The 23,390-nt window shown below is 47.2% G+C and overlaps 1 protein-coding gene across 4 annotated transcripts; it reads right to left on the bottom strand.

Moving 5' to 3' along the window:
- Positions 1 to 124: 124 nt before the first annotated feature.
- LOC124465887 (retinal guanylyl cyclase 2-like) lies at positions 125 to 23,090 on the bottom strand. Of its 4 annotated transcripts, none has more exons than XM_047017525.1 (24): positions 22,965 to 23,090; positions 20,926 to 21,060; positions 19,950 to 20,004; positions 19,577 to 19,640; positions 19,331 to 19,468; positions 10,996 to 11,635; positions 10,549 to 10,847; positions 9,830 to 10,202; positions 9,660 to 9,735; positions 9,149 to 9,236; positions 8,813 to 8,929; positions 8,354 to 8,437; positions 7,383 to 7,559; positions 6,830 to 6,983; positions 6,112 to 6,255; positions 5,434 to 5,582; positions 5,168 to 5,331; positions 4,872 to 4,995; positions 4,533 to 4,601; positions 4,229 to 4,403; positions 3,969 to 4,067; positions 3,779 to 3,864; positions 3,560 to 3,645; positions 125 to 900 (listed from the first exon to the last, which is right to left on the bottom strand). In XM_047017525.1, the coding sequence occupies exons 6-24, from the start codon at positions 11,633 to 11,635 to the stop codon at positions 819 to 821; spliced, it is 3,186 nt and encodes a 1,061-aa protein (XP_046873481.1). In that variant the 5' UTR covers positions 19,331 to 19,468; positions 19,577 to 19,640; positions 19,950 to 20,004; positions 20,926 to 21,060; positions 22,965 to 23,090; the 3' UTR covers positions 125 to 818. The 4 variants fall into 4 exon arrangements, with proteins under 4 accessions (XP_046873481.1, XP_046873480.1, XP_046873482.1 ...); XM_047017524.1 differs by having other exon boundaries at positions 20,900 to 21,060; XM_047017526.1 differs by lacking the exons at positions 19,331 to 19,468; positions 19,577 to 19,640; positions 19,950 to 20,004; positions 20,926 to 21,060; positions 22,965 to 23,090 and adding an exon at positions 13,552 to 13,896.
- Between the last annotated feature and the right edge of the window lie 300 nt (positions 23,091 to 23,390).

Consider the following 23,390-nt stretch of genomic DNA (forward strand, 5'->3'; position numbering starts at 1 on the left):
CGTTTGGTTGAAGTAATGGCTGCAAAAGGACTGTCACATTTTCGTTTTTTTGTGAGATAAACCACTTTTGTTGAATAAATGATGAAAATACATAATTTGTCTTTGTGTTTGTCCATTATTTGGCAAGTCTGCTTCACAAATTGGTGTTTGGATGTACATTTAATAAAGTTATTTTACATTTTTGTACAAATACAATGACCATGTCTGGAGGGTTCACAAACTTTCAAGCAGCACTGTGTCTCCAGGAAGGGGGAGGAGCATAGAAGAGGAGATGGTGGGGGGATAAGGAGGTTAGGCACAGGCCACACTGAAGTGTAAGCCACCTGATGAGTAGATTTTAACTATCAATCCGTACCCAGACCCTTAACCAGACCTCTTCAATCCGTACCCAGACCCTTAACCAGACCTCTTCAATCCGTACCCAGACCCTTAACCAGACCTCTTCAATCCGTACCCAGATTTAAATGGACCATTTGACAAATTTCCTTCCTTTCCAGCCAGACCATTCAAATTTGGGAATCATTATTTAATTTAGAGAGGTACATGCATACAAATAGAATTCTCAATAATTTCTGCTTTTCATAAGTAAGTGGGTTATAATTGTACATTACTTTTTTTTCTAGATTATAGTTCACATAATAAACAGTTGACTTTACAAAGGGGATACAAGTCTCTTGGGAACTTAGTTTGAGTTAGGGCTTCTCATACATCCCTATAACTTCTATCTGAGAAGGTTTAGTGTGACAGGTAGGTTGTATCATCTCCTCCCCTTGTTGTTTCCATGCTGTTGAGGAGCAGAAGGCAGGAGGATTCTGAGTCTATTTCTTCTTCTGTCTGTCCAGGAATCGTTGCCTGCGTTCCATTGGAATCTCCTCCAGGCAGATGCCATGGTTCCTTGCGCTGGGGGAAGAGGAACATCTCTGTGTTTTCTCATCACACATAATGCCTCAGACATTTTGTAGCAGACCATTTCTTTGATGTACTCATCATTTTAAAGTTACATTTCTTGTCTGGTGTTGTCTGATCTCCCGTCGACTGAATGATAACTGATAACTAACCCTAACCCTAACTGTGTATGAAGGGGACACCTCCCTAGGGTGGGGACAGAGGGGGTCAGATGGCTGAGCGGTTAGGGAATCGGACTATTAATCAGAAGGTTGCCGTGCCAAATGATGTTGTGTCCTTGGTAGTGCTGTCAGTTTAACGCGTTATTAACGGCGTTAACGCAAACCCAAATTAACGGCGTCAATTTTTTTATCGCGCGATTAACGCTCTTTTTGGCCTAGCAAACTTTGTAGTTTTTTTCACATGCTGTTGCAACAATTACCGACGTTAGAAAGACTACAACACCACACCGGATCTAGCTAGACCGGAAATAAAACAACAGGCACGCCACACACGCACTTGTTTGGCTTGCGAGCCGGCTAAAGAGTAGTAGCAGAGCCCGTTTACGGATATTAGACATTCTCTGGTAGTAGGCTAACGTTTTGAGTGGATGGCGAGCGCGAAACGCCGAAATGGATGCCAATAAGATTCTGAATGGAAAGTTTACTTTTAAAAAGTTGCCAAATGGTTCCATTGACAAGACCAAAGTGATCTGTGTGTTTTGTCGTTGTAAACTGAGTTATCATCGTAGCACGTCCAGTCTGAAATACCACTTGATGGCCAAGCACACAGCTGATGCGATTCATGCGAATTCTCCGCCCCCTCGTCAAAGCCAGGCGATTGCAATGTTGTTTTCAATAAAAAAATATTTTCACGAAGCAATCCGAACCACTTTTTCATGTTGATAAGAGCTTTAAAATTGAAAAAAGAATGTGACAAAAAGAAATCAAGGGACATTTAGAATAGATAAAAATGTGCGATTAATTGATTAATCGCGAGTTAACTATGACATTAATGCGATTAATCGCGATTAAATATTTTAATCGTTTGACAGCACTAGTCCTTGGGCAAGGCACTTCACCCTACTTGCCACGGGGGGAATGTCCCTGTACTTACTGTAAGTCGCTCTGGATATGAGGGTCTGGACCAGAGTTAATTTTGGTAGCTATTTTTGATTCAGTCTTAGTCTTTAGACGAAAATGCTTATTAGATTTAGTCACATTTAGTCATTTTAATCCTTCTTAGTTTTAGTCTAGTTTTTGTTGACGAAAACGAATTACATTTTAGTCTAGTTTTAGTCACATTTAATAGCCATATTAAACTCATTTTTTCCCCTTCTCAGTAGGGATGTGCTGCGCATCTCCATCACTGAGGACGATGCAATACACATCTCTATGCACTGCCAACGATCCGATACATTAAAGATACATAAAAGCAACTACTAATGCGATACAATACGCTGCGATACGATTCACCCCTATTACGATGCAGTGCGATTTGAAAAAATGTGATTCAATGAGATGCAATGCCAAATAATATGATGCTATGCAATTCAATATGGTACATAATGATGTATTTCTTTGTCAGACAATTAACTAAACAAGTCAAAGTTTTACTTCACATATTAAACAAAGTCTCTGAGAAAATTCAATAACATGAGGCCTGGACCTTGCCTTAAACCAGTCCTTCTTTCCTGTTGTATGTGTTCTCTGAATGTAAAAAAGGGTCAACTATTACTGGCAGTCAATCTGCTGTAAACACTCATTTAACACCACACACTAAATTGAACTCATGTCCTACTTTAAGGTTTTTCTGAACGACTCAGCTATCTCTCGTATTACTTTGTAGTACAAAACAGGGATTTGTTTCTCGGAGAATATAGAATTCCTATTCTTGCTAGGGGTACCGGTGGAGCTAGCCACTGACTGTAGCCATAGCTGAATCCGAGGGGGAGGCAGACGTCTCCACACAAATACCATGTAGCCTCTTCAGGTGACTACCTAAATTAGCCATGCTGTCTGTGTTCTTTATAGCAGTACGACATATCTTGCCAATTGCATGGGTTGATAACACGCCCGAACATGCCTCTAACTCGCGCGAAACTTGGCCGAGAGACGAGAATCGGCCACTGACAGCAGTAGTATACACACTGAGAGCGTGCTTAAGAAACAGAGAGGTGGAATCTATTTAACTATAAAATTACTGGGGGAAAAAAAGTATTGTGACTTCGTCAACCACCAACATTTTTGTCTCGTCTCGTTAACGATAGTTATAATATGTTTAGTCATAGTTTTTATTTTCAAAGATCAGTTTTCGTCACGTCTTAGTCTCATTTTAGTCATGAGAAAAAGGTTGTTAACGAACATTTTTCGTCATAGTTTTCGTCTACGAAATTAACACTGATCTGGACACATCCCTAGTGTGTACTAACATGGAGGACACATTCCTAGTGTGTACTAACCTGGAGGACACATCCCTAGCGTGTATTAACCCTGGAAGACACATCCCTAGCGTGTACTTAACCTGGAGGACACATCCCTAGTGTGTACTAACCTGGAGGACACATCCCTAGTGTGTACTTACCCTGGAAGACACATCCCTATTGTGTACTAACCTGGAGGATACATCCCTAGTGTGTACTAACCTGGAGGACACATCCCTAGTGTGTACTTACCCTGGAGTGAGGTCAGGAGGGATGGGAAGTGGTTTGGTGAAGCCATCTCTCCCCATCAGCCAAAACGTGTCCTCGTTACCCTTTGTCTGACACAAACATTAAGAATGCATGTAGTGTCACAAACAAACATTAAGAATGCATGTAGTGTCACAAACAAACATTAAGAATGCATGTATTTGGGATTTTTTGGGATGTACCTAATTCAATGTTTATGTGTACCTGTGTGACTCTGGTCTCAACCTTGAATCCCTGTTTGAGACTCATTAGAATCTTCATGGTGGTCAAGCTTATGTGGATTCTGTAAGCTGTAACACACAATCATGAGTTACGTAAATAACATGTTGATGACTACATGAGCATCATTAGGTGAATGATTGGGTGAGTGTAAGAGAGGTATATTAATACTAACGTAGCCCAGAAGATTCCATGAGAGATGCAGTGGTAACTGTGTCTCCAAACAGACAATACCTGGGCATGGTCAAACCCACAACACCTGCCACGACTGGACCTGAGGATGGAACACACATACAAATACACACACATGCCAAATGCATACACATACACACACATACCAAATGCATACAAATACACACACATACCACATGCATACACGTTCAATAAGGGTTAAGGGAGGAGGGTTCATGGTTCTGAGAGGAGGTTAGGGCGTACCAGAATGCAGTCCGATGCGGATCTTGACTTTGACGTCCGGCATGTGTTTGATGCGGAATTCTCCGATGCAGTGGAGAATATCTAGGGACATGTTGGACACCTCAGCTGCATGGCGTGTACCGTTTGGGTTAGGAACACCCGACGCAACCATGTAGGCATCGCCTATCGTCTCCACCTAAACAAACACACACACTCCGGTTAGTTTTCACCTGCACACACACTCCAGTAATCTCCATCTGCACACATACACACTTATCGACCCCCTCTGCAGTAGAGCATTGTTTTCAAAAGTGTCCATGTGTACCTTGTAAACATCATGGGTACCAATGATGGCATCAAATGTGGTGTAGAGATCATTCAGCAGATCCACCACCTGAACAGAGAGGACAAAGATTAGCAGGTTTTAGCTAGCAGGGTTAGGATGGTTGAGTTAGCAGGGCTGGGCTAGTAGGGTATAGCATTGATGGGTTAGTAGAGTTGAGTTAGCAGGGTTAGCAGGGCTGGGTCAGGGTAAGGGTTTGCTGGGCTAGCTGGGCTAGCAGGGCTGGGTCAGGGTTTGCTTGGTTAGCTGAGCTAGCAGGGCTGGGTCAGGGTAAGGGTTTGCTGGGCTAGCTGGGCTAGCAGGGCTGGGTTAGGTTCTTGCCTCCATGGGTTCGCTGAGGGCTGAGATGGTGGTAAAACCCACAATGTCACTGAAGTAGAGCGTGGAGTCTGAGAAGTGCTCCGGCCGGACTGTCTTTCCCTTTTTCAGGGCCAGGGCCACAGACCTGGTCAGGGGAAGGGTTAGTAACGTAGGGTTAGGGTTAACCCTATACCTAACCCTAACTCTGTGACTGATCACTGGGTTAAAATGTGTGCACCAGAATTACAGTCAGGGGTTCTCTGGGTCAGGGGTTACCTGGTTCTGGATTAGGATTGAGGAATGGGGGACAGGTTTACCTTGGGAGCAGCTGGCCCACAAGCTTGTCAGTCTTGGCCCGCTCCACCTCCAGCTCGTCAGTCCTCTCTCTGATCAGGTCCTCCAGGTTGGAGGAGTACTGCTCCAGCATCCTCAGCATGGAGTCGATGATGTTGGTCTTCCTCCCTCGACTCACATTCTTGAACTACACACATGAACGCCAAAACACACCGATCAAATACTTTTCTTATAATAACTGTGTGTGTGAGAGTGTCTAATGTGTGTCTGGATAAGTATGTGTGTTCACCAGCTTGAATATCTCCTGGAAGTTGGGTCTGCTGTCTGGGTCTTCGCTCCAGCACTGCTGCATGAGAGAGATGCACTCCAGAGGAGCCTCGTCCAGAGACACACACGGGCGACATAGGGGGGGAGGGCAGCGAACTCGGTCAACGATCTCTACACACACACACACACATCCAGACAGACACACAATCAGAAACCCACACACAACCAAACAGACACATATAAACACAGTAAGACTTGTGTAAAAGTCTTCATGAAGGTGGAGGTGAAGATGGAGGTGAGTATGGATGTGAAAGTAGATGTGATAGTTGAGGTGATAGTTGGGGTGAGGGTGGAGGTGGAGGCAATAGTCTCCTCTAGTAAGTTTTTCTGAGAGTTTTTTCTTGTCTTCCTTGAGGGTTTAGGTTGGCTGAGGGGCAGTTCTATGGGCGTATGTGAAGCCGTCTGTGACATTGCTTGTAAAAAGGGCTATACAAATAAATGTTGATTTGATTTGATAGTGAAGGTGATAGGGAGGGTGGAGGTGATAGTGAGGGTGGAAGTGATAGGGAGGGTGGAGGTGATAGGGAGGGTGGAGGTGATAGTGAGGGTTGAGGTGATAGGGAGGGTGGAGGTGATAGGGAGGGTGGAGGTGATAGGGAGGGTGGAGGCTAGGTTGGACATGAGTGTGGAGGTGACAGACCTTGTGCGGGCATGTCCATGGAGGCATAGGGAGGGGTGCGTGAGATGACCTCGTGTGTAATGATGGCAAAGCTGAACACGTCTCCCTGGAAGGAGCCATCCTGCTGAGGGCAGCGCAGCAACTCTGGAGCTGTCCACAGCAGGTCTGCATTCACACATATACACACACATGTATACACGCACATATGTATACACACATGCACAGACACACACACACGTAAACGTTACACACACACAGAGACACACGCACATACACACACAAATATATATATAAACATACATATGTATATATTCACACACACACATATACACACACACATACCGTATTTCTTCGATTAAACGCTGCAGCATTTATTACACAATGTTCATAGGTGCGGCGTTTATTCGAGGGCGGCATTTAATCGAAGAAATACGGTATATCATTCTATATAATTCGAGAGACAGGTTCTACAGATGGATTCTATAGTTATGGAACATTGTTTTCTAGTTCTAGAGGAGTGTTCTATATTTCTAGAGATGGGTTCTGTAATCATGAAAGTGTTCTATAGTTCTACAGATGGGTTCTATAATCATGAAAGTGTTCTATAGTTCTACAGATGGGTTCTATAATCATGAAAGTGTTCTGTAGTTCTACAGATGGGTTCTATAGTTCTACAGATGGGTTCTATAGTTCTACAGATGGGTTCTATAGTTCTCGAACACTGTTCCTGGGGTGGCACCTTGGGGTTCTTCTGGCAGCAGGAGTTTCTGAGAGTGAAGGATCATGGGAACACCGTAGTCGCTGATCTTCAGAACAAAGCGTCCGTCCACCACACAGTTACGAGACTTCAGACGGCCGTGACTCAGCCCTCGCATGTGCAGGAACTTCATCCCCTGCACACACACACACATATACACACACATATACACACACATATACACACACATATACACACACATATACACACACATATACACACACATATTCACACACATATACACACACATATACACACACATATACACACACATATTCACACACATATACACACACATATTCACACACATATACACACACATATACACACACATATTCACACACATATTCACACACATATACACACACATATACACACACATATACACACACATATTCACACACATATACACACACATATACACACACATATACACACACATATACACACACATATACACACACATATACACACACAAACTTAGTGTCCAATATGTGTATAAGAGCAGGGTTAGGTAGAAGGGGTGTGTGATGACCTTGATGAGGTCTGTGAGCAGCGAGGACTTGAACATCCAGTCCAGCCTGAGCTCCGGGTCAGCCAGCAGGTCAGACAAGCTTCCCCTGGGGCAGTGCTCCATCACCAGGGCGAAGATCCCCCCATCCAGGAACAGCCCCAGGTACAGGTTCAGGTTCTCATGACGCATCTCTCTCATCTAGGCACATGGCAGGGTGTGTGTATATCACCTGGTGACCAGGGTGTGTGTCTGTGTGTATCATCTGGTGACCAGGGTGTGTGTGTCTGTGTGTATCACCTGGTGACCAGGGTGTGTGTGTCTGTGTGTATCATCTGGTTGAACAGGGTGTGTGTTCCTGGTGACCAGGGTGTGTGTGTCTGTGTGTGTTACCTGGTTGAACAGGGTGTGTGTTCCTGGTGACCAGAGTGTGTGTGTCTGTGTGTTTTACCTGGTTGACCAGGGTGTGTGTGTCTGTGTGTATTACCTGGTTGAACGGGGTGTGTGTGTCTGTGTGTATTACCTGGTTGAACAGGGTGTGTGTTCCCTGGTTGACCAGGGGATGTGTGTGTGTTCCTGGTGACCAGGGTGTGTGTGTCTGTGTGTGTTACCTGGTTGACCAGGGTGTGTGTGTGTTCCCTGGTTGACCAGGGGATGTGTGTGTGTTCCTGGTGACCAGGGTGTGTGTGTCTGTGTGTATTACCTGGTTGAACAGGGTGTGTGTTCCCTGGTTGACCAGGGGATGTGTGTGTGTTCCTGGTGACCAGGGTGTGTGTGTCTGTGTGTGTTACCTGGTTGACCAGGGTGTGTGTGTGTTACCTGGTTGACCAGGGTGTGTGTGTGTTACCTGGTTGACCAGGGTGTGTGTGTGTTACCTGGTTGACCAGGGTGTGTGTGTGTTACCTGGTTGACCAGGGTGTGTGTGTGTTACCTGGTTGACCAGGGTGTGTGTGTCTGTGTGTGTTACCTGGTTGACCAGGGTGTGTGTGTGTTACCTGGTTGAACAAGGTCTTGGTGTTCTGATCAATGCTCAGCACTGTTTCTCCTTTTGGACATTTCTTTATCCACACCCTGTCACCCTGGCAACAACACCCCAACATATCAGTTATCACAACACCCTCTCAAAGTGTGTGAGTTGGCATGTGTCCTATAGAATGCTATGTTAGCATGTGGTGCTATCTTAGTGCGTGTCTTAGCATGTCTGCGGTACCGTGTGTGCATGTGTGTGATAGCATGTGTGTGTGTGATAGTGAGTGTCTGTGTCAGTGTGTGTGTTGTAGCATGTGTGTGTGATAGCGTGTGTGTATGTCAGTGTGTGGTAGCATGTGTGTGGTATTTTGTGTGTGATAGCATGTGTGTGTGCATCTTAGTGTGTGTGGTAGTGTGTGTGTATCTTGGTGTGTGTCTGTGTGTGTTTATATATCTTAGCGCATGTAGTAGCATGTGTGTGTTACCTCCAGCATGGCGATGTTGGAGCTGTCTGGTGTGGTCTGGATGTAGCTCCGCCCACAGACAGAGACGGGAGTCTTCACATCCAGGACACTCTGCACCATGCTCTCCTCCATCAACCTCTACACACAGACACATACACACTCCTCCATCAACCTCTACACACACACACACACACTCTCCTCCATCAAGCTCTACACACACACACACACACTCTCCTCCATCAAGCTCTACACACACACACACACACACACACTCTCCTCCATCAACCTCTACACACCCTCCATCAACCTCTACACACGCACACACACACTCCTACACTGGAATGAAGACACACTGACCTTCCTGCTGACTTGAGTGTTAATGAAGACCAGGTCATCCAGAGTCAGCACCACCTTGCTGCTCACAGCTGCTACGGCCCCTCCACGCCTGGGGGGGTCGGACAGGGTTAGGGTCGGACAGGGTTACGGTTAGACAGGATTAGGGTCGGACAGGGTTAGGGTCGGACAGGGTTAGGGTCGGACAGGGTTAGGGTCAGACAGGGTTAGGGTCGGACAGGGTTAGGGTCGGACAGGGTTAGGGTCGGACAGGGTTAGGGTCGGACAGGGTTAGGGTCAGACAGGGTTAGGGTCAGACAGGGTTAGGGTTAGGGTCAGACAGGGTTAGGGTCAGACAGGGTTATGGTCAGACAGGATACAAAAGACACAACATGGGCAGAGAGATAAAAATATGAGAGATTGGAGAAGATGGTTTTCAGTATAATAATGTGTGCATGCTTATTATTATATGTACACTTCATTGTGAGTGTGAGTTTTAAGAGTGTGTGTCTACTTTGTGACGTGTGTGTGTCACCTCTTGTAGAACCAGGCAGCTCCCCCAAACAGACACAGCAGAATGAAGAGGAAGAAGAGAGTTACACTGCTCATACCTGAAAACACACACACACACACATTACACACACACACACAAACACATTACACACACACATCCCCACCCCCTGTCCCTGTGTAGGTGGTACGGACCATCAGTGCAGGCTGTTTCTGGGCTGAACCAACAGAAGCTGCTGGAGGGGGGTTTCCCCCCAGGGAAGTGGAAGGAGTGTGGCAGAGGCCTGAGGCCCCCCCTGGTGGCGTGTGTGTGTGTGGGCTCCAGGCTGTGTGTGGCTCGGAGCCGGTCTCCTCCAGCTGAGTCCAGGACCACGTACCGTGCCTGCATGCCCTCCCCACCCCGCCCCCCTGTCACCGGCTGGTTGAAGCCCTGGAACTCAAACCCTCCGTCACTCTGGGGGAGCTCCGCCCCCGTTACCCAGCGGCCCCCGCCCGCCTGGCGACGCTCTTCCACTGCCTTAGCAATGAAGTAGACAGCGTTGTATATGGTCCCGAACAGAGGGGACACCTGCCACACACACACAAACACAGACACACACATACACATGCAACACACAAACACAGACACACACATACACATGCAACACACAGACACACACATGTAACACACAAACACAGACACACACATGTAACACACAAACACAGACACACACATACACATGCAACACACAAACACAGACACACACATACACATATAACACACAAACACAGACACACACATACACATGTAACACACAAACACACATGTAACACACAAACACAGACATACACATGCATGCACACAGACACAAAAGATCAAGTTACAATAGGAAGACTTCAGAAAGGTACACGCACCCACCCACACCCCCACCCACCTCGCTGGCGGGGACAGAGCTACGAAGCTGGTGGGAGAGCTGGGCTTGGCGGTACGCCTCATGGAAGCTGCTCTCTGAGTCCATGGTGACGGTTACCACAGCGTCGTATGCCTGACGCAGCCGCGTGTGATTGGTTAGCACAGGGAAGGCTGCCTCCTGATAGGGCAGCGCGTATAGCAGAGTGTCATATGGCAGGAAGACGTAGCCATCAGACACCATGCCCATGTCCAGCGCAGTCAATAGGAGCTCTCGCTGCTCCTCTCCTCCAATCAGAACTGAGCTCATGCACATGATCACCACTGCAGAGGGTTAGGGTAGGGAGAGTTAGTAGAGGGAACACACTCACACTTTCTTCAACACACTCTGACAAACTCACCAACGTACTCTTACACTCACCCTCTCAAACACTCTCACACACTCTCTCTCTTTCTCGAACCCTCTTCTGACCTTTGACCTTGTCAGCCATCCTGATGGTCTTGAGAGCGGGCCTGGGCCCCTCCCCCTCTGTATCCATAGTGACCACAGGGCCCACGGGGACACCCAGGGCGCGCAGCGAGGACGCCACTTCCTGCCCGGTGGCCTCCCATAGGTCGCTGGAAGCGCAGACCACGCCCACGTGCGCCCAGCGGAAGAACCTCAGGACAGAAAAAAGAAGGCGGGGCGGGGGCGGGACGGGTGCCAATGACGGCCAATCAGTACCCAGGCAGCCTGGGGAGGCCAGCCCTGCCTTCCAGTTGCTGGCCAATAGGGAGGCTGCAGAACAGAGGGCGGGGTTGAAGGGGCCCAAGAAGGCGTGGCCGTAGCCCTCTAGTTCTGCCAGTCGCTTGAGGGCCTGGGAGGTGCTGCATGGCTCGGTTACCACGGAGACATCATACCAGTACCCTCGGTTCAGGCTGGGGTCTTTACGTAACCGTGACAATGCCAGGTTAGCAGCCACCCCCGGCATTGCGCGAGAGAAGAGAGGGTCACATGACCATGGCCCCACCAGAGCTATCTTGTAGGTGGTCGTCCACACTGCAGGGACGCCTAGCAACCACAGCCATAGCAACAGCATTCCATGTGGAAAGCTCATGATCATGGAAACCATCTGAAGAAGAGAGATGGAGAGATGAGGGATGGAGATGAGGGATGGAGACATTACATTTACATTTATGCATTTAGCAGACGCTTTTATCCAAAACGACTTCCAAGAGAGAGCTTTACAAAAGAGCATAGGTCACTGATCATAACAACGAGGTAGTCCCAAACATTGCAAGCAGCCAAAACATGAAGCATACATTGTGAAAAAACTAAACAAGTGCCAAAAGGGAAGACCCATAAGAGCATGCAGTTATACAAGTTACAAATTAAACCCATAAGAGCATGCAGTTATACAAGTTACAAATTAAACCCATAAGAGCATGCAGTTATACAAGTTACAAATTAAACCCATAAGAGCATGCAGTTATACAAGTTACAAATTAAACCCATAAGAGCATGCAGTTATACAAGTTACAAATTAAAACAACATGAACCACAAAAAGTGCCGAGAGACATGAGAGATGGAGAGATGAGAGATGGAGAGATGGGAGATGGAGAGATGAGGGATGGAGACATGGAGAGATGGAGAGATGAGGGATGGAGAGATGGAGAGATGAGAGATGGAGAGATGAGAGATGGAGAGATGAGGGATGGAGACATGGAGAGATGGAGAGATGAGGGATGGAGACATGGAGAGATGGAGAGATGGAGAGATGAGGGATGGAGAGATGAGGGATGGAGACATGGATAGATGAGCGATGGAGACATGGAGAGATGGAGAGATGAGGGATGGAGACATGGAGACATGAGGGATGGAGACATGGAGAGATGGAGAGATGAGGGATGGAGAGATGAGAGATGGAGAGATGAGGGATGGAGAGATGGAGAGATGAGAGATGGAGAGATGAGAGATGGAAAGATGAAGGATGGAGGGATGGAGAGATGAGAGATGGAGAGATGAGGGATGGAGAGATGAGAGATGAGAGATGGAGAGATGAGGGATGGAGACATGGAGAGATGAGAGATGGAGAGATGGAGAGATGAGAGATGGAGAGATGAGGGATGGAGACATGGAGAGATGGAGAGATGGAGAGATGAGAGATGGAGAGATGAGAGATGGAGAGATGAGGGATGGAGACATGGAGAGATGAGAGATGGAGAGATGGAGAGATGAGGGATGGAGACATGGAGAGATGAGAGATGGAGAGATGGAGAGATGAGGGATGGAGACATGGAGAGATGAGAGATGGAGAGATGAGGGATGGAGACATGGAGAGATGAGAGATGGAGAGATGGAGAGATGAGAGATGGAGAGATGAGGGATGGAGACATGGAGAGATGAGAGATGGAGAGATGGAGAGATGAGGGATGGAGAGATGAGGGATGGAGACATGGAGAGATGAAGGATGGAGAGATGAGAGATGGAGAGATGAGGGATGGAGATGGAGGGATGGAGAGATGAGGGATGGAGAGATGAGAGATGGAGAGATGAGGGATGGAGAGATGAGAGATCGAGAAATGAGGGATGGAGAGATGAGGGATGGAGAGATGAGAGATGGAGAGATGGAGATGGAGGGATGAGCAGATAATAGTATACATGTAGACTACCCACATCTCAGCTACCAGACACTAATTATGATTTTCTAATATGTTTTTTTTAACCAAAAAGTTAAAGTGAAACAACCCTTTCAGAGTAGATGCAGAAATTGAACAATTAAAATAAAAACTGTAAAACGGGGATGTTCTAACAGTTTTGACCAGTAGCGTATATAAATCTAAGCTTTGGATAAAGAATATTATTATTATAAAGTCATATACTGTATATTAAACAGTATATCCACACTATATAATATATATATGTGGACCCTACTTGTCTCTAGGTTAGTATAGGGTATAAGATTAGTATAGGATATTGTGTATTATAGGTTTAGTATACTCTATTGCTTATCATTTTGTATATTTACGAGGTTTATTGTATTATACGTTAGCTTGTTGTCGTCGTCATCTACCGCTTGTCCGGGGGTCGGGTTGCGGGGGCAGCGACCTAAGAAAAATGTTAGCTTGTCATAGATCTAAACTTGTTCTGAGTACTTATATGTCCTGTCATGCTAGCTTGCTTTGCGTTGTCTTGTCCTAAGAATTTCAGTGCCCAGTCTGACCCTGTGTTTTGTGCATCTGACAATAAAGGACTTGAACTTGAACTATAATAATTTCCAGTATATCCAAGTAGTGAGGTTGAGATAGAGGTTGAAGGACGTAGAGATAAAGGGAAGGTGGAGAGTTAGGGTAGAGGGAAGGAGGGCGAGAGAGAGAAGGAAGCAGAGAGAGAGAGGGGACAGAGAGGGAAGGTGGAGAGTTAGGGTAGAGGGAAGGAGGGAGAGAGAGAGAAAGAAGCAGAGAGAGAAAAGGGAGAGAGAGGGAAGGTGGAGAGTTAAGGTAGAGGGAAGGAGGGAGAGAGAGAGAAGGAAGCAGAGAGAGAAAGGGGAGAGAGAGGGAAAGAAGCAGAGAGAGAGAGAGGGGAGAGAGAGGGAAATTGGAGAGTTAGGGTTAGCTAATCCTGGTTATATTTTTGTCTCTGAAGCAGAAACAGAGTTCAGCTAATGATCTTTACTTAAACCCTCTTAGCCCCTCGCAGCCTGTCCTAAACACGTAACCTACTATCTGTAGCTGTGTGTGACAGCATAATCATCGTGTTTATGCTATTTCAGTCATCTGCATATCACTGTACCTATAGTTAATATAGTGTGGTATTGTTGTTATATTGGACAATATATATAGTTGGTGTAAAATGAGGGGTTTGAGAGAGGGAGTGAAGGAAAAGACACAGGAAGGAAAGATAGAAGGAAGGGAGAGAGGGAGGGAGGGTTCCAAGGGTTGGGCTGCAGGGTCATAGTTAGGGTTAGGACTGGCTCATAAAGGGAGGAAGAGGGAGGTCAGGACTGACTCATAGAGGGAGGAAGAGGGGGAGGGAGGTCAGGACTGGCTCATAGAGGGAGGAAGAGGGAGGTCAGGACTGACTCATAGAGGGAGGAAGAGGGGGAGGGAGGTCAGGACTGGCTCATGGAGGGAGGAAGGTAAGGACTGGCTCATAGCTTCATTTATCCAATAAATGAATTAAAGAGCAAATTAAAACAGCCAACAACTGTTTTGTTCACACACTATCAGTCACTCACACACACACTATCAGTCACTCACACACACACTATCAGTCACTCACACACACACTATCAGTCATTCACACACACACTATCAGTCACTCACTCACACACACACTATCAGTCACTCACTCACACACACACTATCAGTCACTCACACACACACTATCAGTCACTCACACACACACTATCAGTCATTCACACACACACTAACTCAAACACTCTCACCCTACCCTCCCACTCTTTTACACTCACCTGTTGCTGGTTTACACGATATTCAGACTCATGAAGATCCAGATACACACATGAACACCTCCACCTCCACACAATCACAGACACACTGTCTTACCTACCAATCTCCCCTCACACACACACACACTGCATCCAGACACTCCCCAGGTGATGCGATGTTAGTCGGCCTCTGAGCAAAGACAGACTGTCCAGTCTGATCTTCTCTCTGGCAGGAGAGAGGGGGTGAGAGGGGGAGGGAGAGAGGGGGAGGAGAGAGAGGGGGAGGAGAGAGAGGGAGGGAGGGACTCAAGCCTATTTCTGTTTAATCTTGTTGTGTGTTCAGCAGTGTGTGCATTCAGCAGTGTGTGTGTTCAGCAGTGTGTGTTCACCAGTGTGTGTTCAGCAGTGTGTGTGTTCAGCAGTGTGTGTTCACCAGTGTGTGTTCAGCAGTGTGTGTTCAGCAGTGTGTGTGGTCAGCAGTGTGTGTTCAGCAGTGTGTGTTCACCAGTGTGTGTTCAGCAGTGTGTGTGTTCAGCAGTGTGTGTTCAGCAGTGTGTGTTCAGCAGTGTGTGTGTTCACCAGTGTGTGTTCAGCAGTGTGTGTTCAGCAGTGTGTGTATTCAGCAGTGTGTGTGTTCAGCAGTGTGTGTGTTCAGCAGTGTGTGTATTCAGCAGTGTGTGTGTTCAGCAGTGTGTGTTCACCAGTGTGTGTTCAGCAGTGTGTGTGTTCAGCAGTGTGTGTTCAGCAGTGTGTGTTCAGCAGGGTGTGTATTCAGCAGTGTGTGTTCAGCAGTGTGTGTTCAGCAGTGTGTGTTCAGCAGTGTGTGTGTTCACCAGTGTGTGTTCAGCAGTGTGTGTTCAGCAGGGTGTGTATTCAGCAGTGTGTGTTCAGCAGTGTGTGTATTCTGCAGTGTGTGTTCACCAGTGTGTGTTCAGCATTGTGTGTTTCACAGTTTTTTTCATGTTTTAGAAAGCAGTATACTAATGGCTCAACCTAGATAAATCATCCTTCTAGCTGAGAACCATGACTGACCAATCACCTCTCTGTAGGTTACTTGTTATAACCCTAACCTTTTATCCCTATAAATCATAACCTTAAATAACCCTTTCTCTAACCATAGATCACACTATTTAAGTGTTTCTCCATTGTTTTGGCTCAATTCTTGAAACTGAAATTACCTATAGCCTATATGGTTCATCACAACTACATAGATCACCTTCAAAAGGTAATATCTCACCCAAAACAGTTAACTAGTGCTTCAAAACAAAATCATGTTCTCATATAAATAGTCAGTGCCCCCAAGATGAAAAGTCCCTTTGGCATTGTGTAAACACTGCAGGTCAAAATGTTTAGATGTTTTGTCAGTATGGCAGTGGACCTTAGAAATATCCCTCATGTGCACTGTGCAACAGTTACTGTAGTAGATTTTTTCTTTCCAGAATACTGTGTCTTCGATCTACCCAGACGCTCCCATGTTACCCCGCTCCTCATTTCCCTCCACTGGCTACCCATCACGGCCCGTATCAGATTCAAGACCCTGGTACTGACCTTCCGAGCGGTGAACGGGACTGCACCCGACTACATCAAGTCTCTCCTCCAGCCTTACAACCCCACCCGCCACCTGCGGTCTTCTTCTGACAACCGTCTGGTGGCCCCACCTCTCAAGAGCGCCCGCTCCAAACCCAAGCTCTTCTCCTGCCTGGCCCCCCAATGGTGGAATCACCTCCCCACCTCCATCAGAGACACTGACTGTCTCCCCACCTTCAAGAAAAGGCTAGACGCACTTGTTCCAGGAGTACAACAGTACTTAGGAATGATTTGCTGGACCTGATGTTAGTTTCCTCCAGGAACACAATGACACTTATAGAGGGACTTGTTGCTGTTGTTGGTTAGTTGTAACTGATTTGCTGTAACTTCTTGTACTCTCAGTGAATTATATTACGTATTGTTTTCTTGCTTTCCTACAGGTACACTCTTGCACTTCATGTTCATGTTGTTTACATGTAATTGTAACTTGTTTAACCACATGCTCTTATGTTTCTTCCCATTGGCACTTATTTGCTTTTCACAATGTATGCTTCGTGTTTTGGCTACCCACAATTTTTGGGGCTATCTAGTTGTTTATGATCATTGACCTATGCACTTCTGTAAAGCTCTCTCTTGGAAGTCACTTTGGATGAAAGCATCTGCTAAATGAATAAATATTAAATGGAGCACCATCAGCATTCTTGGATGGGCAGTGAACCCTGATGAGTGGGCCACAGTGGAAGCTTACATTGTCCCACACAATGACAAATGTAAGCAAGTGAGGTCCCACCAAACCCCTCTCATTCAGAGGGATAAGATCAGAGTGCAGGCGGTCCAAGAACACCAGGAGCGTCTTGGTATCGTATGGGCCAAGACTGGGAATGTGGGTGACTACGCCATTCTCTGCAATGGCAGCACACACAGTGATGTTTCCCCCGAGCTGGCCTGGGACAAGCCTTATATATTTGATGGAAGGATTTATACTGCTGCATAGCTCCTGTCAGCTAACTAAACTTACTGTGTGATTGGTGATCGGATGTGTCCCCTTGTTTAGTAAAGTTCTAGTTGCACCTGACAATGACTGGAACCAGTTGATCCAAGAGATCCATATTACAATATATACTATTTTTTTCATGGTATTACGTGCCTGAAAGATTGAGACAGTGGAGTGAACTATTGTGCAGGTGATGATGTACACAAGGAAATTATGCCAATATGTTTTGCAGAGAATAATCACTTGACTGAGAAGCAACAGTCAGTTTAGCAAGATATATTCAGCAAGATATATTCAATTGGTAATTGGCCTAACTGAAGGCAATTGTACTTAATCATTTGCAAAGATATGCTAAATCATTTTAAATTTGTGCCAACTGTTGGCAATTGCACTTGTCATTTACAAGGATGTGCTAATACAATTGCAATTTGATCAAAGGAATGGGAAATTCCAATCTGTTGTGAACAAGTGCCCAGTGGTTTGGAGGTTTGCACGTGTTGTTTTGAGAATGTCATTTCTGTTTCGTGAAATGAGCCAAAGCAATGGAGAAAAACTGTAATAGGTAATTCCTTCAATTTAGTTTCAGTTCTTTCGTTTGCTTACACATTTTCTGAATGCATGGCTCATTTTCTTAACTCCAAACACAATGTAAGGGTTAGGGTTAGACTTTAAACAGTCTTTACTAACCCCGACTACACACACTAACCCCGACTACACACACTAACCCTGACTACACACACTAACCCCGACTACACACACTAACCCTGACTACACACACACTAACCCTGACTACACACACACTAACCCTGACTACACACACTAACCCCGACTACACACACTAACCTCGACTACACACACTAACCCCGACAACACACACTAACCCCGACTACACACACTAACCCCGACTACACACACTAACCCCGACTACACACACTAGCCCTGACTACACACACTAACCCCGACTACACACACTAACCCCGACTACACACACTAACCCTGACTACACACACTAACCTCGACTACACACACTAACCCCGACTACACACACTAGCCCCGACTACACACACTAACCCCGACTACACACACTAACCCCGACTACACACACTAACCCCGACTACACACACTAACCCCGACTACACACACTAACCCCGACTACACACACTAACCCCGACTACACACACTAACCCTGACTACACACACTAACCTCGACTACACACACTAACCCCGACTACACACACTAGCCCCGACTACACACACTAACCCCGACTACACACACTAACCCCGACTACACACACTAACCCCGACTACACACACTAACCCCGACTACACACACTAACCTCGACTACACACACTAACCCCGACTACACACACACTAACCCCGACTACACACACTAACCCTGACTACACACACTAACCCTGACTACACACACTAACCCCGACTACACACACTAACCCCGACTACACACACTAACCCCGACTACACACACTAACCTCGACTACACACACTAACCCCGACTACACACACACTAACCCCGACTACACACACTAACCCCGACTACACACACTAACCCCGACTACACACACTAACCCGGACGCAGACAGAGACTTGTAATAACAGACCTGATGGATACTGAGAATGTTAATAACAGACACTGATGGATACTGAGAATGTTAATAAAAGCCTTTTAATAAAAACCACCAGGGTTAGGGTTATTTTGTCAAACTGAACACAGAGTCCAGTACAATACAGGGTTACAATATGAACTATTTCAACTGCCACCTAGTCTACCTTTACCGCCACACTGCCCCCCTTCCCCTCTTAGCTACTCCCAACCCCTGACCCCTCCCTCCTGACCTCTGACCCATTCTTCCCAACCCCTGACCCCTCCTGTCCTCCTGACAGTTGTCTGGGAGACCCCTGAGGGGTGGAGTTGGTGTGATGGACACGCCCCCCTCCCTCGACATGACGCTGCTAGGGTCCACTCTGTCAGCCCTGAGAGGATGAGACAGTGAAGGGGGTGAGTATGTACGTGTGTGTGTGAGTGAGTGTGTGAGGGTATGTGTGTGTGTGAGTATATGTGTTTGTGTGTGTGTGTGCTACCTGAGCAGGGAGAGCAGGTGCAGGGAGAGAGCTGCCCTGTCAGGCCGGGAGGAAACCATCTGACCTACACACACACACACACCATACACACACACACCATACACACACACACCATACACACACACACCACACACACACACACCATACACACACACACCATACACACACACAGGGTCAGAGTCTGTGGGATGGTGTATGTGTGTGAGTGTGTCACCTCTGTTAGCTGGAGTCTCTCTAGGTTGGTGAACAGGAAGAGATGCAGACATTCCACTATCGCAGGATGAACCTTCACACACGCACACACACACCATCTTAAATTAAAATGAATGCAAGTAGATGCTGGTAGAATCTAAATGAGTATATTTACTGTCACCTTGAATACCCGTGATGTCACTCTCCACTGTCTCTCCTGGAGATCGATCTAACAGCTGAGAGAGAGAGAGAGAGATAGAGAGAGAAAGAGAGAGAGCGGGGGGAGGGGTAGGTAAGGAGAGGGGGGAGGGGAGAGAGAGAGGAGGGAGGGGAGAGAGGGGGAGATAAGGAGAGAGAGGGGGAGGGGAGAGAGGGGGAGGTAAGGAGAGAGAGGGGGGAGGGGAGAGAGGGGGAGGTAAGGAGACAGAGGGGGGAGGGGTAGGTGAGGAGAGGGGGGAGGGGAGAGAGAGAGGAGGGGAGAGAGGGGGAGGTAAGGAGAGACAGGGGGGAGGGGGAGGTAAGGGAAAGGGGGGAGGGGGAGGTAAGGAGAGAGAGGGGGAGGTAAGGAGAGAGGGGGAGATAAAGAGAGAGACGGGGGAGGTAAGGAGAGAGAGGGGGGATGGGGAGGTAAGGGAAAGGGGGGAGGGGGAGGTAAGGAGAGAGAGGGGGGAGGGGAGAGAGGGGGAGGTAAGGAGAGAGAGGGGGGAGGGGTAGTTGAGGAGAGGGGGGAGGGGGGAGGGGAGAGAGAGGGAGGAAAGGAGAGAGAGGGGGGAGGTAAGGAGAGAGACGGGGAGGGGAGGGGGAGGTAAGGAGAGAGGAGGAGGTAAAGAGAGAGGGGGGAGGGGAGGGGGAGGTAAGGAGAGAGAGGGGGGTGGGGAGGTAAGGACAGAGGGAGGAGGGAGGGGATGGGGAGGTAAGGAGAGAGAGGGGGGAGGGGATGGGGAGGTAAGGACAGAGGGAGGGGCAGAGTAGGGAAGGAGAGAGGGATGGAGGGAGGGAGAAAGAGAAGGAGGTAGAGAGGGAGGGGGAAGAGAGAGAAAGGAGAGAAGAGTGTATGTGAGTAACCTACCATGGAGACATAGTACTGTATGTGTGTTACCATAGAGACATAGTATTGTATGTGTGTGTTACCATAGAGACATAGTAGTGTAGCTCACTGCATCTGCCGTCATCGGGGGGGGCGGAGTCTTTCAGGGAAGGGGGCGTATCTCTTTCAGCACTCTCCAATCCTGGCTCTAGTCCATAGGCCCTCCCCTTTAGCACTAATCCCTCCTCACTTCCACACCCTACTTCTGTGGAACCACACACACGCACACAAACATAGGTTAGCATAGCCCTGGTTAGTTTTAGTCCTGGTTAACATTAATTTACATTAGCCTTGTCTTAAATTAGCATTAACCCAGGTTAACATTAGATTAAATTAATATTAGCCCATGTTAGCATTTGCTCAGTTTAGCATGCGCCAATGTTAGATCAGGTTAGCGCTAAAACATAATGTTCAGAAGATTCCTAGCGGTCACCCAGAGAACACCAGATTATGAGATTAGGCATAATCCCATTCCCTCCTCACCTACAGTCTCTGGCACATGAACCCTCTAACCCTAACCCTACAGTCTCTGGCACATGAACCCTGATAGGGACAGGGAGTGGGCATTATGTATGTGAGTGGTGTTTGTGTGTGGTGTTTGTATGTGTATGGTGTGTGTGTGTGTGTGTATGGTGTGTCTGATTGTGTGTAAATGTATGGTATGCGTGAGTGTGGGCAAGTTAGTCAGTACGTTTCCATGCTGGTATCAATTCGAATCTAGCTGTATTCGGATAATGCAAATTTTTGGGGCAACTGCTTTTATCCTAATATATATGGCAGTGAATAAACCGAATCATTGGCCGAAAGCATGTCATATCCCAGTACAATACGTGGCGCTGTTTTCATTACAACTAGTGGTGATACAGCCCTTTCCGCTTGACCTCTTCACCAATACCAACAACAACAACATTTCGCAAAAAACGGCGAACGGAGAGCAAGGTGAAGCTACGTCCCCTATTTGCTCGCATTGTTTGTTTCTGCCGGGCCGTCTCCCGGTAGCACTAACTTATCGTCTTTTCCAACTTCCAGGTCACAACCTGGGAGGGAGGGCGGCAGGATCTCAAGCATGCGCAAAGACGCAGAGTCCAGTTCATAGTCCAATTCACCGTTTACATAGCCTGGCTGCCAGCCCAACTTCTCCCCGCCCAAAAGAAATTTGTTCGGGAAATTGGGTCTGGAGGGTCTCGTATTGGGGACCAACTACAGAAAACCAGAATCTGGGCGAACCAATGAAATTGCCAGGGCGGGCTTTATACGATGATGGACAGATGATTAACAGTAACGTAATCACCCACGTCACAAAAGAGCGCTTAAGTTGAATTCGTTTTGAACAAACATGGCTACCGCTGGAGATCTGGGATGTTGTGATTCTGCCATCGAGTCTGTTTTAGAAGACATCGACAGCGCATTAATTTTGAAAGAGGAACAGAGAGACGCAATCAAGGCATTTGTCGATGGAAAATATGTTTTTGCCGTCCTTCCTACGGGATTCGGTAAAAGTTTAATTTATCAGCTGGCCCCGATGGAGTTGTAATCCTAAACGGAAAACTTCGTATATGCATTGCCCTTTATTGTTTCGCTCAAAAAGGTTGACCGTGTGAACAAGTACTCTCCCTACCCTTAAATTAATTTTACAACACCGGCAAAAATCGTTTGTATTCATTCTTCAAGCATACTTCAAGTCTGCTTGTAGTTTAGTTCTGTTGACAACAACTATGCGGTGCTTAACATACGTCACATACTCTGTTGCTCTGATTGGTTGTAGATCTATCCAATTGAGCGAAGAGGCATTTGTTTTCCAGGCTCGTTTGAAACACGCCCTGTAGTCAAAGCCCAACGGAGAGTTCTCAGACTCATATTCTGACTAGAATTATGAGTATGACAACGTCAGGCTACCGTTTACAAGCATGCGATGTCCGAATTATCAACCGACTCGGATCGAGTTATGTAGGGGGTCGATCAAATCGTAGTCGGACCGCAATGATTCGAACAAAGGTGTTTACAAGAAAGGGATCATTCTATTTCAGTCCAAATAAGCCAGTAATTCGAATCCATGTAACCACGGTGAGTGCAAGGTGTGTGTGTATGGTGTGTGAGTGTGTGTGTTACCTGCCAGGTGACTAGAGTCCAGCTGAGGTTCCAGAGGGTGAGCAATCACTTCTACTCCCTCTCCTCCTCTGCTTCCCACTCCTAGCTCTCCATCTCCTCCCCCTTTTTCTCCCTTTCTCCTCTCCCCTCCTACCCCTCGACTTTCTGCTCCCTCTCTTCCTCCCTCTCTACGCTCTCCCCATGCTTCTCTCCTTTCCCCTTCTCTCCTCTCTCCTCCTCCTTCTCTCCTCTCTCCTCCTCCTTCTCTCCTCTCTCCTCCTTCTCTCCTCTCTCCCCCTACTCTCCTCTCTCCCCCTTCTCTCCTCTCTCCTCCTCCTTCTCGCTTCTCTCCTCCTTCTCTCCTCTTCCCCCCTTCTCTCCTCTCTCCTTCTCTCCTCTCTCCCCCTTCTCTCCACTCTCCTCCTTCTCCTTCTCTCCTCTCTCCCC

This window comes from Hypomesus transpacificus, unplaced genomic scaffold (assembly GCF_021917145.1).
Source record: "Hypomesus transpacificus isolate Combined female unplaced genomic scaffold, fHypTra1 scaffold_61, whole genome shotgun sequence".
NCBI lineage: Eukaryota > Metazoa > Chordata > Actinopteri > Osmeriformes > Osmeridae > Hypomesus > Hypomesus transpacificus.

Excerpts from the sequence above, each read along its gene's own strand:
- LOC124465887 (XM_047017523.1), bottom strand. The coding sequence starts at position 11,686 with ATGTCTCCATCCCTCATCTCCATCCCTCATCTCTCCATCTCTCTTCTT. Across the intron at positions 4,996-5,167 it reads GTGGGCCAGCTGCTCCCAAG|GTCTGTGGCCCTGGCCCTGA; the intron begins GTAAACCTGTCC and ends TCCCCTGACCAG. Across the intron at positions 4,404-4,532 it reads GTACCCATGATGTTTACAAG|GTGGAGACGATAGGCGATGC; the intron begins GTACACATGGAC and ends GTGTTTGTTTAG.